Genomic DNA, 13,440 nt, shown 5'->3' on the forward strand with positions numbered 1-13,440 from the left:
CAGACTCCCTGCTGAGCAGGGAGCCCAATGTGGGGCTCAATCCCAGGACCCTGAGATCACAACCTGAGCTGGAGGCAGATGCTTAACTCCCTAAGCCACCTAGGCGCCCCTTCCATTGTGTTTAAAAAAAAAAAATATATATATATATATATAAATATAAATATTTACTTACGAGGCTTCCAATTATTCATCCAAGGTAGGAGATATACCTTGGATGGATAATTGGAAGCCTCTTAAGTCCTCTGCCCTCTTTTTCTATTATCTCTGTACTACCATTCTTGCCCTTACAACTGTACTCACCCCTGCCCCAAATCCTGGCTTCATACTGCCCCTCTGCTGGTTGTTTTTGTATTAAAATCTTGGTGCACCTATTTCTGGAAAGAACACCACAGGATAAACAGCTAACTCTTGGTATTGATCTTCTCTCATAGCATAATTTCATTGTATTATTATACTAAAATACTACCAACTGTGAGAATGGGAAAAATAGTATAAGTAAGTGAATATATATAACACAGAACCCTGAGCAGCCTCAAGGATGAGGATAATACCTCCTTATCTTCAGAGATTCTTGTGAAAATTGAGAACTATTATGATTATTTTTAATTTTTTCCTACTATAATGCCTTATGAGCATTTATATGAAATACTCTTTATCAGTTTATTTCCTGAGCTCTTTAGATATAGCCCTTTACTGATATCTGGTTATATACTGAGGAGAACCTTTATCACAAAGTCTTATATGATATTATTAAAATACTTATATTTCTGGTACTTACAGAAGCAAGACTTGTACTTCTGGGAAAATTATAAAGTAAAAATACTTGCATTTGATTCTTACTGAGAATACAAGTACCTTGTTTGGATTTTGCTCTTACTACCCATGAAGAGTTACTGAACAGCTAGACCTATGCTGTCCAGTATGACAGCACTTGTCACATATGGCTAGAGAACGTGAAAATAATTAAAGGTAAAATCAGTAAACTCAGTTCCTCAGTTCTGTCTACATTTCAAGAGCTCATTAGCTTCATATAGCTATTGACTAGCATATTGGACAGCACATGTATAGGCTATGTGTATCATAGCAGAGAACTTAATTGTATAGCACTGAACTGGAGAGTATGAGAAGATTAAATAACTAAGTATTTTATTTAAATAGAAAGCATTATCAAAAAGTCTTTTGAGGTAGGGCACCTGGGTAGCTCATTGGTTGAGCATCTGCCTTTGGGGTCCTGGGGTCTTGGGATCAGGTCCTGCATTAGGCTCCCCTCGGGGAGCCTGCTTCTCCCTCTGCCTATGTCTCTGCCTCTCTTTCTGTCTCTCTCATGAATAAATAAATAAATCTTAAAAATCTGAGATACTTGCTATTAAAATTACTTAACTCTTTAATTATGGTTTTATAGCATCTGTAAGTACTGTGATGAATATTGTAATTTTAGCTACAAATTTATCTACTTTGGTATTTGTTTATTTTTATAAATAAAATGTCAACTTTTACTGCTCTTTAAAAAATTCTTCATATCTTAATATTGTATTAGGAAGTTCCATTTGTTTTTGCAGCATTTAAGGATTTGGTTTTATTCCTTACCTCTGGCCCTATTACCTAAAATAATAGTATTGGCATTAAATTATATTGATTATCTTCAATATGAAAGGTATGGTGGTGATTAAGTTGTACACTAGGAATAAGAAGTTTTAAAACAGTACATGCATATCCTATCTTTTGTAATTATAGGCCTTTGGAAATTTGATAATGAGAAATTTTACATTTCTCCTCTTATATGGATTGTTGAGAGAATTGTTATGCTTAATACTTTTATTAAAATATCATGATGTTAAGTTTTGTTTGTTTCATTTGTTTTAATCCTAGGAAGCTCTACAAAGGATCATTTCAACTCTGGCAAATAAAAATGATGAAATTCAGAACTTTATTGATACACTAAATCAAACACTAAAAGGAGTACAGGTATGAATCTTTTTAAAAATGTGTAAAAAATGTGTAATATGAAAAAAATGTGTAATGTGTTGCAAGGAATGATGTTGGGTCAAATCAGAAGCATAAATATACTACATCAACTCTAGATTATAAATTAAGGTGAGAGCATGGTTTTTAAATGCAGATAAAGAAAAATGTTTTCCTTACTATTTTTGTATTCTCTATGGAAAGATCAAATAGTAGGGGAAGAAGAAAACTCTGGAGTAGTAGTTGGTAGGGAATATTACAGTGCTCGCTTTTGAACCTTTCCATTATAGATAATTGTTTTATAATTCCAATTAAGAGCAAATTACACGTTTTCAGAGTAGTGGGAAGCTAACCATTTCTTTTACAGTAAATACTGGAAGGAAAATGTGGCTGGTAAGAGGTCTGCTTGCAGAACTGGAAGAAAGTTAAACTTTTAAAAATAACGTGCCTAATGAGGAAGAGAAATGTTTAGAAATGGTTCCAGGTTTGGGCAGATAATCCATGTAGTATGTAATCAAATGTGGATGAATGTGCCTTAATGAATTTATTGGTGAAATAAACAGAGGATCTATAGGATACCAGTAGACAGTAAATCCTTTCCTGTGATTTTTGTTTGTTTGAACCTAGGTTTTTGCTTGGGTCTTGGCTTGTTAAACTTTATGGTCCTTGTTATTTCCTTTACTTCAGAATTTATTGTAATTGAGGTTAGTTGATTAAGATCTTCATCACTTTAACTGTCATTCTCAAACTTTTTTACTGGAAAATTTGGTGAATCCACAAATCCACTTTCTTTAAATAAGCAAAGCTAGTTCTAAGACTCTTGATCTGTATATAAGAGAATTATCACATTTGACATCTGGAAAAAGAGATCATAAGCCAGAGATAGCCCAAACTATTTTTCTGATGAATAATTATTAGTAGTCTACCTTAGAACCTAGAAAGAAAACTAGAGGGAGAATTGAACTACAACCTTGTCACTGAAGATGGAGGCATAAGAGGTAGAGTGTAAGAGACTATAAGTATGTGTCAATTGGTTATCAAGAAGTAGTCCATTCTCTTTTTACAGATAAGTAAACTGAGGTCCACGAATTTAAGTGGCTTGTCCAAGGTCACACTGTTACTGAGTGGTTAATGTGAGATTTGACTTAGTTCTTTTTCCTACCAGACTGCACATTTCTTTTGCCACAGCTTGTTCTTATTACTGCAAATCAATTAGTAAAATGATTAATGCCATTTTTGGTAAGACTCCAAGTGAGGTAATATCTAATTTTTATAAAAATTATAAGCAAAAGTTTGGTTTATGTTACTACAATAGATTGTACATATTAGTTTTCTTAACCAGTGCCAATTCTCTTAATTGAATGATTTATCTAAGTTGAGAAATGCCTAAGATGATTTCTTCTCATAATTACTGCAAGTGTGGTTATTGCTTATCTAGAGATTTCACAGATATTTTAAGTTATTGTTGAAATAGCAGCATCTTGCTTAACGTGGCAGTGAGGAGCTCTGGGACGTCAACAGGCTTGAAATGTTTTATTGATTCTGCCATCATTAATTAGTTGTGTGGCTTTGGGCAAGTCACTTCTGTATTTTAATTCCTAAAATTTAGGAGTTTGACTACAAATTTTAGTCAGTAGATGACTTGTGAGGTTCTTTGAGCACTAAAAATCAATGTTTGATAAATCTCTTAGGTCCAGTAAGGAATTGTTTGGTCTTGTTAAGTTCTGTATATCTTATGTAAATGCACTGTTTTAGACAACCTGAACAATCGTACCATTCACGCAAAATTAGCCCCATCCCTGTGTGCACAAACTGTTCTTCAGTTATGGAAACAAAATTTCTGGAATATTTTATTAAAATGCTCATTGATGATTGTGATGCATGACAAAGGTTGAGAACCACTGGCTTAGGATCTGCCTTGGAACCTGAAATTCTGGACAAAGTTGGCAGTTTAAAACAATTTTTCACATTGTCCTATGGAAATGGTGTTGTAAAAGATAAAGAGGAGAGTATGGGCTACTCCATAAAAGATGCTTAACTCAGCATAACTGAGATAGTGCTGTCAGCATTAGCAGCCAGCTTCTAGGATTTACCTGTTTTTAAAGCATATGTCAAATATTAGAATTTTTAATTACATTTTTTATTCTACTCCACCCCCTCTGTTCTATCACTTAGGTAAGTCATATTGCAAGATGGATTAATTCTTTCCTTTATCTTGGCCAAGGCCCTCCCCTGTATAGTTTTTACCCTTCTACTCTAATCTAGACTGTCATCATTTAGGTAGGGACTGTGTTCCCTAAGAAGAACTTTTATCCTTTTTTGCTAATGTTCCTTAGATTTTTCCAGATCCCACTCATCTCTGAAAGACCTTCTTGAAATGCTTCTTCTTCCCTCTTAAACTTGTACTCATTTGACCTCAGTGCTTCCAGTTAGTTGGCCCTACAGTGTTCAACTATTGTTAAATTACCTTGTCAGTTATTCTGAGCTTAACGTGTCTGTGTGTATTTTCAGATCAACTTATGGTAGGCTAGTTATGATACTCCTTAGCATATAGATAATTTTCATATAGCAGTTTAATAAATTTTTAAAACACTGGGCTCTAGTTGGACCATTCTTAAATTGATATGATACCCTTCCCCCCCTCCAATCAGACCAGAGGCTTCTAAAGATGGAAGTGGTATCTCATTGTAGGATATCACATAGAGGGTCCTCATTGATATCTTCCATGTATTCTTGGACATCTCATCACTGTTACTTCATTGTTGATTTTTGATAAATACTGTATTGTGTTTAGGAAGTTTCCTTCTATTCCTGTTTTTATCATTGATTTATTATTTTTTAAGTAGGTTCCATGCATATGTGGGGCTTGACCTCAGGAATGAGAGCTGAATGCTCTATTGACTGAGCCAACCAGATGCCTCTCTATTCCTGCTTTTAGAAAAAGCAAGATAGTACAGTAGTTAAGAATACTGACTTTGTGCCTAGTACCCTTATTCAAATTCTGGGTCCAACCACTTTTCTAGTTGTATGACTTAGCTTCATTGTGTGTCAGTTCTTCCATCTGTAAAGTAAAGCTGTGCTTGTTAGGATAAAATTAGTTCATAAGTGTTGGGTATTTAAACAGTACTTGGCACATAGTACCCACTATAGCAATTATTATTATTATACTTAGACTTCCTAAGTTCTATCAAGGTTTAAAAAAAATTTGTTGATTTAATTTTATGGGTCATGTCCTTTATTTTTGTAATTCATAATTTTTTGGGCAAGTTTCCAAATAGTTGAAATTTCCTTCAAGTCCTGGAATAAAATCCATTCGTGTGTGGTGAAAAAACAAAACAAATATTAGAATTTTTTTGCTTATATGATTTTAGCTTGAGATAGTTTATAAATGTGAATCTGTTCTGTCTTTTGTAAGCATATCTTTTAATTTTCAGGTATTTGACAGCTCTTCAAGTAAAAATCATTGTTTTGTTTATTAAACAGGAAAATTCTTCTAACATACTTTCGGAGTTAGATGAAGAATTTGATAGTTTATATTCTATTTTGGATGAGGTGAAGGAAAGTATGATTAACAGTATCAAGCAGGAACAAGCTCGTAAATCACAAGAATTACAGGTGAGATCATGCAGCATATTTAAATATAGATAACTTTTGTCTGTTTAATATTTGATTTACTGACAGAAAAAAATGAGTGAATTTCTGTGAATAACTACTTTTATCTTGTAGAAAAATGATTAACTTTTGGTTTCCTCATAGATATCTTGTTTTTTCTTAATAGTGATAAAAACCTAAGATTTACCATTGTAACCTTTTTAAAATGTATAGTTCAGTAGTGTTAACTCTATTGACATTGTTGTGTAACAGATCTCTAGAACTTTTTATCTTTAAAACTGAAACTCTATACCCATCGAACAACAACTACCTATTTGCTTTTTACCCCACCACTGGCAACCACTAGTGTGTTTTCATGATTTTGATTACTCTAGATAACCTCACATAAGTGGAATAATTCAGTATCTGCCCCTTCTGTAACTGGCTTATTTCACTCAGTGTAATGTCTTTAAAGTTTGTCCATCTTGCAATATGTGCTAGAATTTCCTTTTTATGACTGAATTATATTTCACTATATATGTGTGTATGTGTATGTATGTACATTTATATATCTTTATATGAATAAAAATGTGTGTGTATATATGTACGTTTGTATAGATTTTTTTTAAACTAACAATTTTTTAAAAGATTTTATTTATTCATGAGAGAGACAGAGAGAGAGGCAGGCAAAGACACAGGCAGAAGGAGAAGCAGGCTCCATGCAGGGAGCCTGATGTGGGACTCGATCCCAGGTCTCCAGGATCATGCCCTGGGCCGAAGGTAGGCAACTAAACCATTGAGCCACCCGGGCTGCCCTATATATTTCTTTATATGAATAAAGAAAATGTGTGTGTGTGTGTGTATGCAAATATATATTGACATGCAACACCACACATAGTTACACATTTTTTTTCTTCTAATGAGAACCTTTAAGATCTACTCTTTTTTTCCTCTGAGGCTATTCACAAATTACTGCTTTAAATCATATGTCATATTTTTTTCATCAGTTTCAGAGGTAGAATTTAGTGATTTATCAGTTGCATATAACTCCCAATGCTCTTTCCATCAAGTGCCCTCCTTAATGCCCATCACCCGATTATCTGTTCCCCCCACCCCCTCCAGCAATTCTCAGTTTGTTTCTTAAAGTTCAGTGTCTCTTATGGTTTTGCCTCCTCCTCTGATTTCATCTTATTTTATTTTTCCTTCCCTTCCCCTATGTTCATTTGTTTTGTTTCTTAAATTCAACACGTGAGTGAAATCATATGGTATTTATTTTTCTCTGACTTATTTCACTTAGCATAATACCATATAGTTCCATCCATATCATTACAAATGGCAAGATTTCCTTGTTTTTGATGGCTGAGTAATAATATTCCATTGTGTATATATACTACATCTTCTTTATTCATCTGCTGATGGACATCAGGGCTCTTTCCATAGTTTGACTGTTATGGACATTGCTGCTATAAACATTGGGGTGCAGGTGCCCCTTTGAATCACTGTGTTTGTATCCTTTGGATAAATAGCTAGTAGTTCAATTGCTGGGACAAAGAGTAGCTCTATTTTTAACTTTTGGAGGAAGCTCCATACAGTTTTCCAGAGTGGCTGCACCAGTTTGCTTTCCCACCAACAATGTAAGAGGGTTTCCCTTTCTCTGCATCCTCATCAACATCGGTTGTTTCCTGAGTCATTAATTTTAGCCATTCTGACAGGTGTGAGGTGGTATCTCATTGTGGTTTTGATTTGCATTTCCCTCATGCCAAGTGTAGTTAGTTAAGCATTTTTTCATGTGTCTGTTAGCCATTTGTGTGTTGTCTTTGGAGAAATGTCTGTTCATGTCCTCTGCCAATTTCTTGACTGGATTTTTTTGTTTTTTTTTGGGTGTGAAGTTTGATAAGTTAAGGTCTACTCTCTTAGCAATGTTTAAATGTACAATACAGTAGGGGCATCTGTCTGGCTCAGTCAGTAGAGCGTGAGACTCTTGATCTCAGGGTCATGAGTTCAAGCCCCACATCCGTCCTAGAGCTTACTTAAAAAAATATACAATATAGTATTCTTTTCACTATGCTGTATGTTACATTTCCAGGACTTATTTTATAATCGGAAGTTTGTACCTTTTGACCACCATCACCCATTCATCCATTTAAAAATTTTTTTGGTAGTAGCCATCTTAATGAGTGTGAGATGATGCTGTTTGGGTGTGGTGACTGCAAGGATGTTAGAACCATTTTTTCTTCCTGTAGCATAACTTGAGATCTTCATTTTTTCCAGTGATTCCATTTTTTAAAAATTATCACCCAGTTATCCTTTGTAACTCTTAATATTTGCCTCTTCTCAGTGCTACAAAAATTTTGGCAATGTTTTTTCATAGGAGTAGTGATCTAGGTGGGATGAAGAGGTATTAGGGAATAGCAGGCTATAAAATAAGACTGAGTTGTTGAAATACAAATTTAGTTAACTTCATTCTTATGTTATGATTCAAAGGAAAAGCTATGGTAATATCAGCATAATGGTAATTTAATATCAGCATAATGGTAATGGTAAAGCTTTATTGGGATAGTTTAAAAACCAAATATTAAAAAAAATCACAACTTGGCTACCGATGCCATTTTATTCTTTAATTGGAGACAGTAGAACATCTCTGTTCTTCATTTGGGTTCACAAACTTGTTTTAATTGTATTCCTTTGTACCCCTTTGTTAAGCTTTCCCTTTTGTAAGCAAATTCATAGAGGTTTCTTTTTTTTTAAGATTTTATTTATTTATTAGAGAGAGAGAGAGAGAGAGAGAGAGAGAGCATGTACAAGCAGGGGGGCAGACAGAGGGAGCAGCCGACTCCTCCCTGAGCAGGGATCCCAGGACCCTTGGATCATGACCTAAGCCGAAGGCTGATGCTTAACTGAGCCATCCAGATGCCCTCATAACATTTTCTTAGAATAAAATATTTTATCTTAAACTTTGACCTCAGATTGGATTCTTTCACTTTAATAATTCCTTGAGATATATTCCTTATTTTTTTAAAAGATTTTATTTACTTATTCATGAGAGACAGAGAGGCAGAGAGAGAGGCAGAGACAGGAGAAGCAGGCTCCATGCAAGAAGCCGGATATGGGACTTGATCCTGGGACAGCCGAAGGCAGACACTCAACTACTGAGCCACCCACGCATCCCTCCTTATTCTTTTAGTTACCTTTTACTTTTAATACTACATTAACTTAGTCTGCCCTAGTGATCCTGTGTAGACCATTAATAGCTACCATTTTTTTCTGAGTGATTTTGCTTAAATTTTTCATAAAGCTCTCATCCAAATGGGATGTTTCAAATGGTGGTTTATTAATTATTCTTCAGAAGTCATGAGAGCTTTACTTATAGGAAGTATAGTATTTTTGGGAAATTATGATTAGGTTCTTAGAATAATACGTGAAAACCTATTTTAACCTCAAATTTGGCAAAACTATTCTACTTTTCGAAGTAAAAATATAACGCATGAGAACCAATAAAATGAGCCATAGTTTTATCTTTAGTGCTGAACTTAATGGATACCTAAGTAGATTTGAATGTGGAATAGATAGTAATAAATAGATACTAATATTCTAAGTAGAATCTTGGGTACATTAAAAAACTTAGAAATAGATCTGTTTCTTTGCTTAAAAGTATCACAGTATTTTTGCATGACTGGGCTTAGTTTTAGACAACAGATGATAGAGTGACAGAGAACTGAATAAGAAAGACTAGTACATGAATTTAATATATCACTATAACAGAGCATATCACTGTAACAGTTACTGTCTTTTATTTCTCTTTATTCTTTTTGAATCCTGTCACTTGGATTTGTGATTCCTATGTTACCCAATTTTGGAAATTATAAATTAGCATTTATGGTAGTAGGTATTACTTGGGTTGATGTGGTATATGGAGTACTAAAGTGGTGCTCAACTGCATGCATCTGTCACTTGATTCATAAACTTTAAATTGTTAAATATCAAAGAAACTTAGTCTTCATTTATACAGGATGTTGTCTGCAGATGGATTATTTTGATATTTTATTATTTTTTATTTTATTTTAATGTTTTGAAAGATTTTGAGACAGCGAGCATACAAATGGGGAGGAAGGTCAGGGGGAGAGGGAGAAGCAGACTCTCTGTTGAGCAGGAAGTCTGATACAGGGCTCGATCCCAGGACCCCGGGATCACAACCTAAGCTGAAGGCAGACACTCAATCTACTGAGCCATTCAGGCACCACCCATATTTTGATTTTTTAATTTAAATTATTGATAGTTTAAAAAATATTTGCTAGTTCCCTGACTGCCCTGATCGAGAAGAATTGTAAGTAAATTAAGTAAATAATTGCTTTATTTTGTTTTGTATTTTTAAATGATGAGTATATCTGTATGCAATTTAGCTATTTTGAACAAATTATGGAAGGATGTTTAGTACAATATATTAAGATAGTTAAAATTTGTTACATATATGACTAGTGATTATATTGCTTTAATAGTTCTCTAAAATATTTTTGTTCAATTTTTGCTATTAAAATTGTAAGTTCGTTATAACAATATATATTTAAGATTCTCAAGGAAATAGGAAATTTTATTTTAAAGATTTATTATTGTTTTTTAGAGTCAGCTCAGTCAATGTAATAATGCCTTGGAGAACTCAGAAGAACTACTAGAATTTGCAACACGGTCATTAGATATAAAGGAACCTGAAGAATTTTCAAAGGTAAAAATCCAGCCCAAAAAACTAGACTAACCATTTAAATAGGAGAATTTTGTTTAAAAAAAAAAATGATGTTTTCCCTTTCAATTTTGAATTTATTAAGTCATTTCTAATACTAAAAAAGGCTTGGAATTTTTAAAAACATATTTTATTTATTTATTCATGAGAAACACACAGAGAGAGAGAGAGGCAGAGACACACAGGCAGAGGGAGAAGCAGGCATCATGCAGGGAGCCCGATGTGGGACTCGATCCCGGGACTCTGGGATCACGTCCTGAGCCGAAGGCAGATGCTCAGCCACTGAACCACCCAGGCATCCCTGGCTTGGAATTTCTTAAGTAAAATGTTATCTATTCATTATTCCAATGTGGATACCTAGATGTATGTATCTTTGGGGCCATGGACAAATTATCTAATTTCTCTTAAATGCTCTATTAAGATGAATCAAGTTATTTTCCTTTTCAGTTACATTCTTATTGGTCACTTATTTTAAGGGTACTTTTGTATTTTATCTGAGTCATACCTTTGTTATAAATATTTCATGATTAAGGGAAGATTAATATTGCTATTAACATTCTTAAAAATCTAGTTTTGTATTCCTTCCTTCTATGAGCTGATTGGAAAAACATCACTTGATGCATATAAGCACTGTAACAGTGAAATTTGCTATTATATTTATTATTAAGTGCCCCACTGTTTAGTGTAATTGTATGTTTAATTAAAATATGAAAATGTAGGTTCTTATTTTAAGGGTATGTTTGGTATGAAATATAAACAGTAGAATAAGACTACTAGTGTTGTAACCTAGATCCTGTTATTTAAGAGATTCTGAATTCTAGATTTTTATTTTTATTTTAAATTGGGTCATTTTTAAATGATTACCAATTTATCAAATCAGATTTCTGTTTGATGTAGAATACAGCTGTAGAATATATTAAAAATGGTGTGAGGAAAAGTGGCAACTTGAGCTGTATAATGAGCTCAAGTGTGTACTAATGTAAAATATGTACTGTGTAGTAATCATATCAAGATAAGGTATTCACATTTGATATTATTTCCTTGGTCTTTGTGGACTAGGTAGTGAACTGTATTAGTGTTAGAAAGGTGGCTTTATTATCCTTTTGTGTTCATCTAATATTTTAATTTCATGATTTTTCTTTGAACTTGAAGGTAGAAAAATCTTCCTTGAGAAGATAACATTTGGTGGCTTATGTGCTGCGTTTTGAAAATGAATTTTAAAAATGGATTCTTTTAAGTGAAATGAATCAAAAGTTCTTTTGCTATAAATTCATGAACTAATTAATTCTTGAATTTAGAGGTAGACTGTAAGTAGGTTCATCTTTGCACTTGGTAGGACTAGCTATGTAAAGAAATTATGAGATAAATGTATCATACTTTATGTTTTAATTTTTATTTTTAAAAAAGATTTTTATCCATCTATTCATGAGAGACACAGGAAGAGAGAGAGGCAGAGACATAGGCAGAGGGAGAAGCAGGCTCCATGCAGGGAGCCCAATGTGGGACTCGATCCCCGGACTCTAGGACCACACCCTGGGCTGAAGGCAGGCTCCAAACTGCTGAGCTACCCAGCCATCCCGAAATGTATCATACTTTAAAGTACTTTAGAAGAATAGATAGATCTCCTATTCAGAAGACATTTATGGGATAACCTCAAACATCTGGAACATAGCCAAAAAACATACAGAAAGCAAAAAATAATCTGAGTCATCAAAATCAGTATCATAGAGTTGATGGGCAGGAATACATGTTCTTTTCTCATGATAGTTTCTCAGCATCTAGTTCCTGCTATCTCCATGGTGCTACTAAATTTTTAGTTTTTTTCTTCAGTTTCCCTGTTAATAAAGTCCTCTTCTAGTGGAGTGGGATAGCTGTTAATGATAGGCATATTCATAGCCGCAAGAATTAATAGCTGAGAGCCTGAGAATGAGGAAGAAGAAGACAGGAAAACCATAAAACATGGACACAAGTACTCAAAAACAACTTGAGCCCAGTTACATTTAAGTAGGGATTGGTACTCCGAAAACCTGTGATCAAGTTTGTTTCTCCTAAGTTTCGCTTTCCACTATGTCCTCTCCCCTTCCTCTCAAAGGCTACTATTTTCTTTCTCCTTTGTCCTTTCCAGCTTTGTTAAAACTTGTTCCCAGCTGATGTAAATTGGAAAAGTTCTGATAAAATAAGTCACATTGTGGTTTAAACATATTTTCTTTTTTAAATTATTTTTTAAAGATTTTATTTAGGGGGATCCCTGGGTGGCTCAGCGGTTTGGCGCCTGCCTTTCGGGATCAAGTCCCACGTCAGGCTCCTGGCATGGAGCCTGCTTCTCCCTCCTCCTGTGTCTCTGCCTCTCTCTCTCTCTCTCTCTGTCTCTCATGAGTAAATAAATAAATAAATATTTATCTATCATAAATAAATAAATCTTTAAAAAAATAAAGATTTTATTTATTTACTCATGAGAGATACACACAGAGAGAGGGAGAGGCAGAAACACAGGCAGAGGGAGAAGCAGGCTCCATGCAGGGAGCCCGACATGGGACTCGATCCCAAGTCTCCAGGATCAAGCCCTGGACTGAAGGTGGCGCTAAACTGCTGTGCCACCTGGGCTGCCCTAAACATATTTTCTTAATGTTCCATTATGTGTCTTATTTTATTATTTTGGTTTTCCACCATTTTGTGGCACTGCTTAATAGCTTAAAGCATTTGGAAATGTGATGAAATGAATTATTTGTCAGTGTTTACTACCTAGAAATCTGAGTTTATTATTATTGAAGAAAAATGCTTAACTGAGAGTTGTTTGAAATTATTAGTACATCCAAATAGTATCCAAATAATGGTTTGATTCCAAGTCAAAAACCAAATTCACTTTCTTAGATAACTGGATGTACTAGAGGCTTGCCTCAAACACCTAATTGCTGACAAAATAGGGAAGATGACTTTGAAGATCAATTTTATTTGGCTTTGAAGAATAATTATCTAGTATATTTTTAGAAATTTGGAAAAAAATTCTTTTAAGGTGTGCTGTTTATGAATATCCCATATTAAAGTGATTAAATCAGACTAGTATGAATAGTTCATGGGCACAAAAAATCATAGGCTAGAATCCAGCCCATGAATCTTTTTAGACTTTATTATCTTCAAAAAGAGTAATTTAA

The 13,440-nt window shown here is 34.1% G+C and overlaps 1 protein-coding gene and 1 long non-coding RNA gene across 9 annotated transcripts in view; one reads left to right on the plus strand and one right to left on the minus strand.

The window, feature by feature from the left end:
- The window catches only part of LOC119873961, a 70,855-nt gene that overhangs the window by 22,914 nt on the left and 34,501 nt on the right, over positions 1–13,440 (minus strand). The window lies entirely within an intron of this gene.
- Positions 1–13,440, plus strand: part of FSD1L (fibronectin type III and SPRY domain containing 1 like) — a 72,699-nt gene that overhangs the window by 18,400 nt on the left and 40,859 nt on the right. For 7 of the 8 annotated variants that reach the window (XR_005367087.1, XM_038553008.1, XM_038553007.1 and 4 more), the window contains exons 2-4: positions 1,870–1,965; positions 5,446–5,577; positions 10,172–10,273. Coding sequence is in view for 7 of the 8 variants with exons in the window: in XM_038553008.1 (XP_038408936.1) it covers positions 1,870–1,965; positions 5,446–5,577; positions 10,172–10,273 (330 nt within the window). In the remaining variant the exon portion in view is untranslated. Of the gene's footprint in view, positions 1–825; positions 970–1,869; positions 1,966–5,445; positions 5,578–10,171; positions 10,274–13,440 lie in introns of those variants that run through there. The other variant, XM_038553013.1, reaches the window with a different exon arrangement.

Source organism: Canis lupus, chromosome 11 (assembly GCF_011100685.1).
Source record: "Canis lupus familiaris isolate Mischka breed German Shepherd chromosome 11, alternate assembly UU_Cfam_GSD_1.0, whole genome shotgun sequence".
Taxonomy (NCBI): domain Eukaryota; kingdom Metazoa; phylum Chordata; class Mammalia; order Carnivora; family Canidae; genus Canis; species Canis lupus.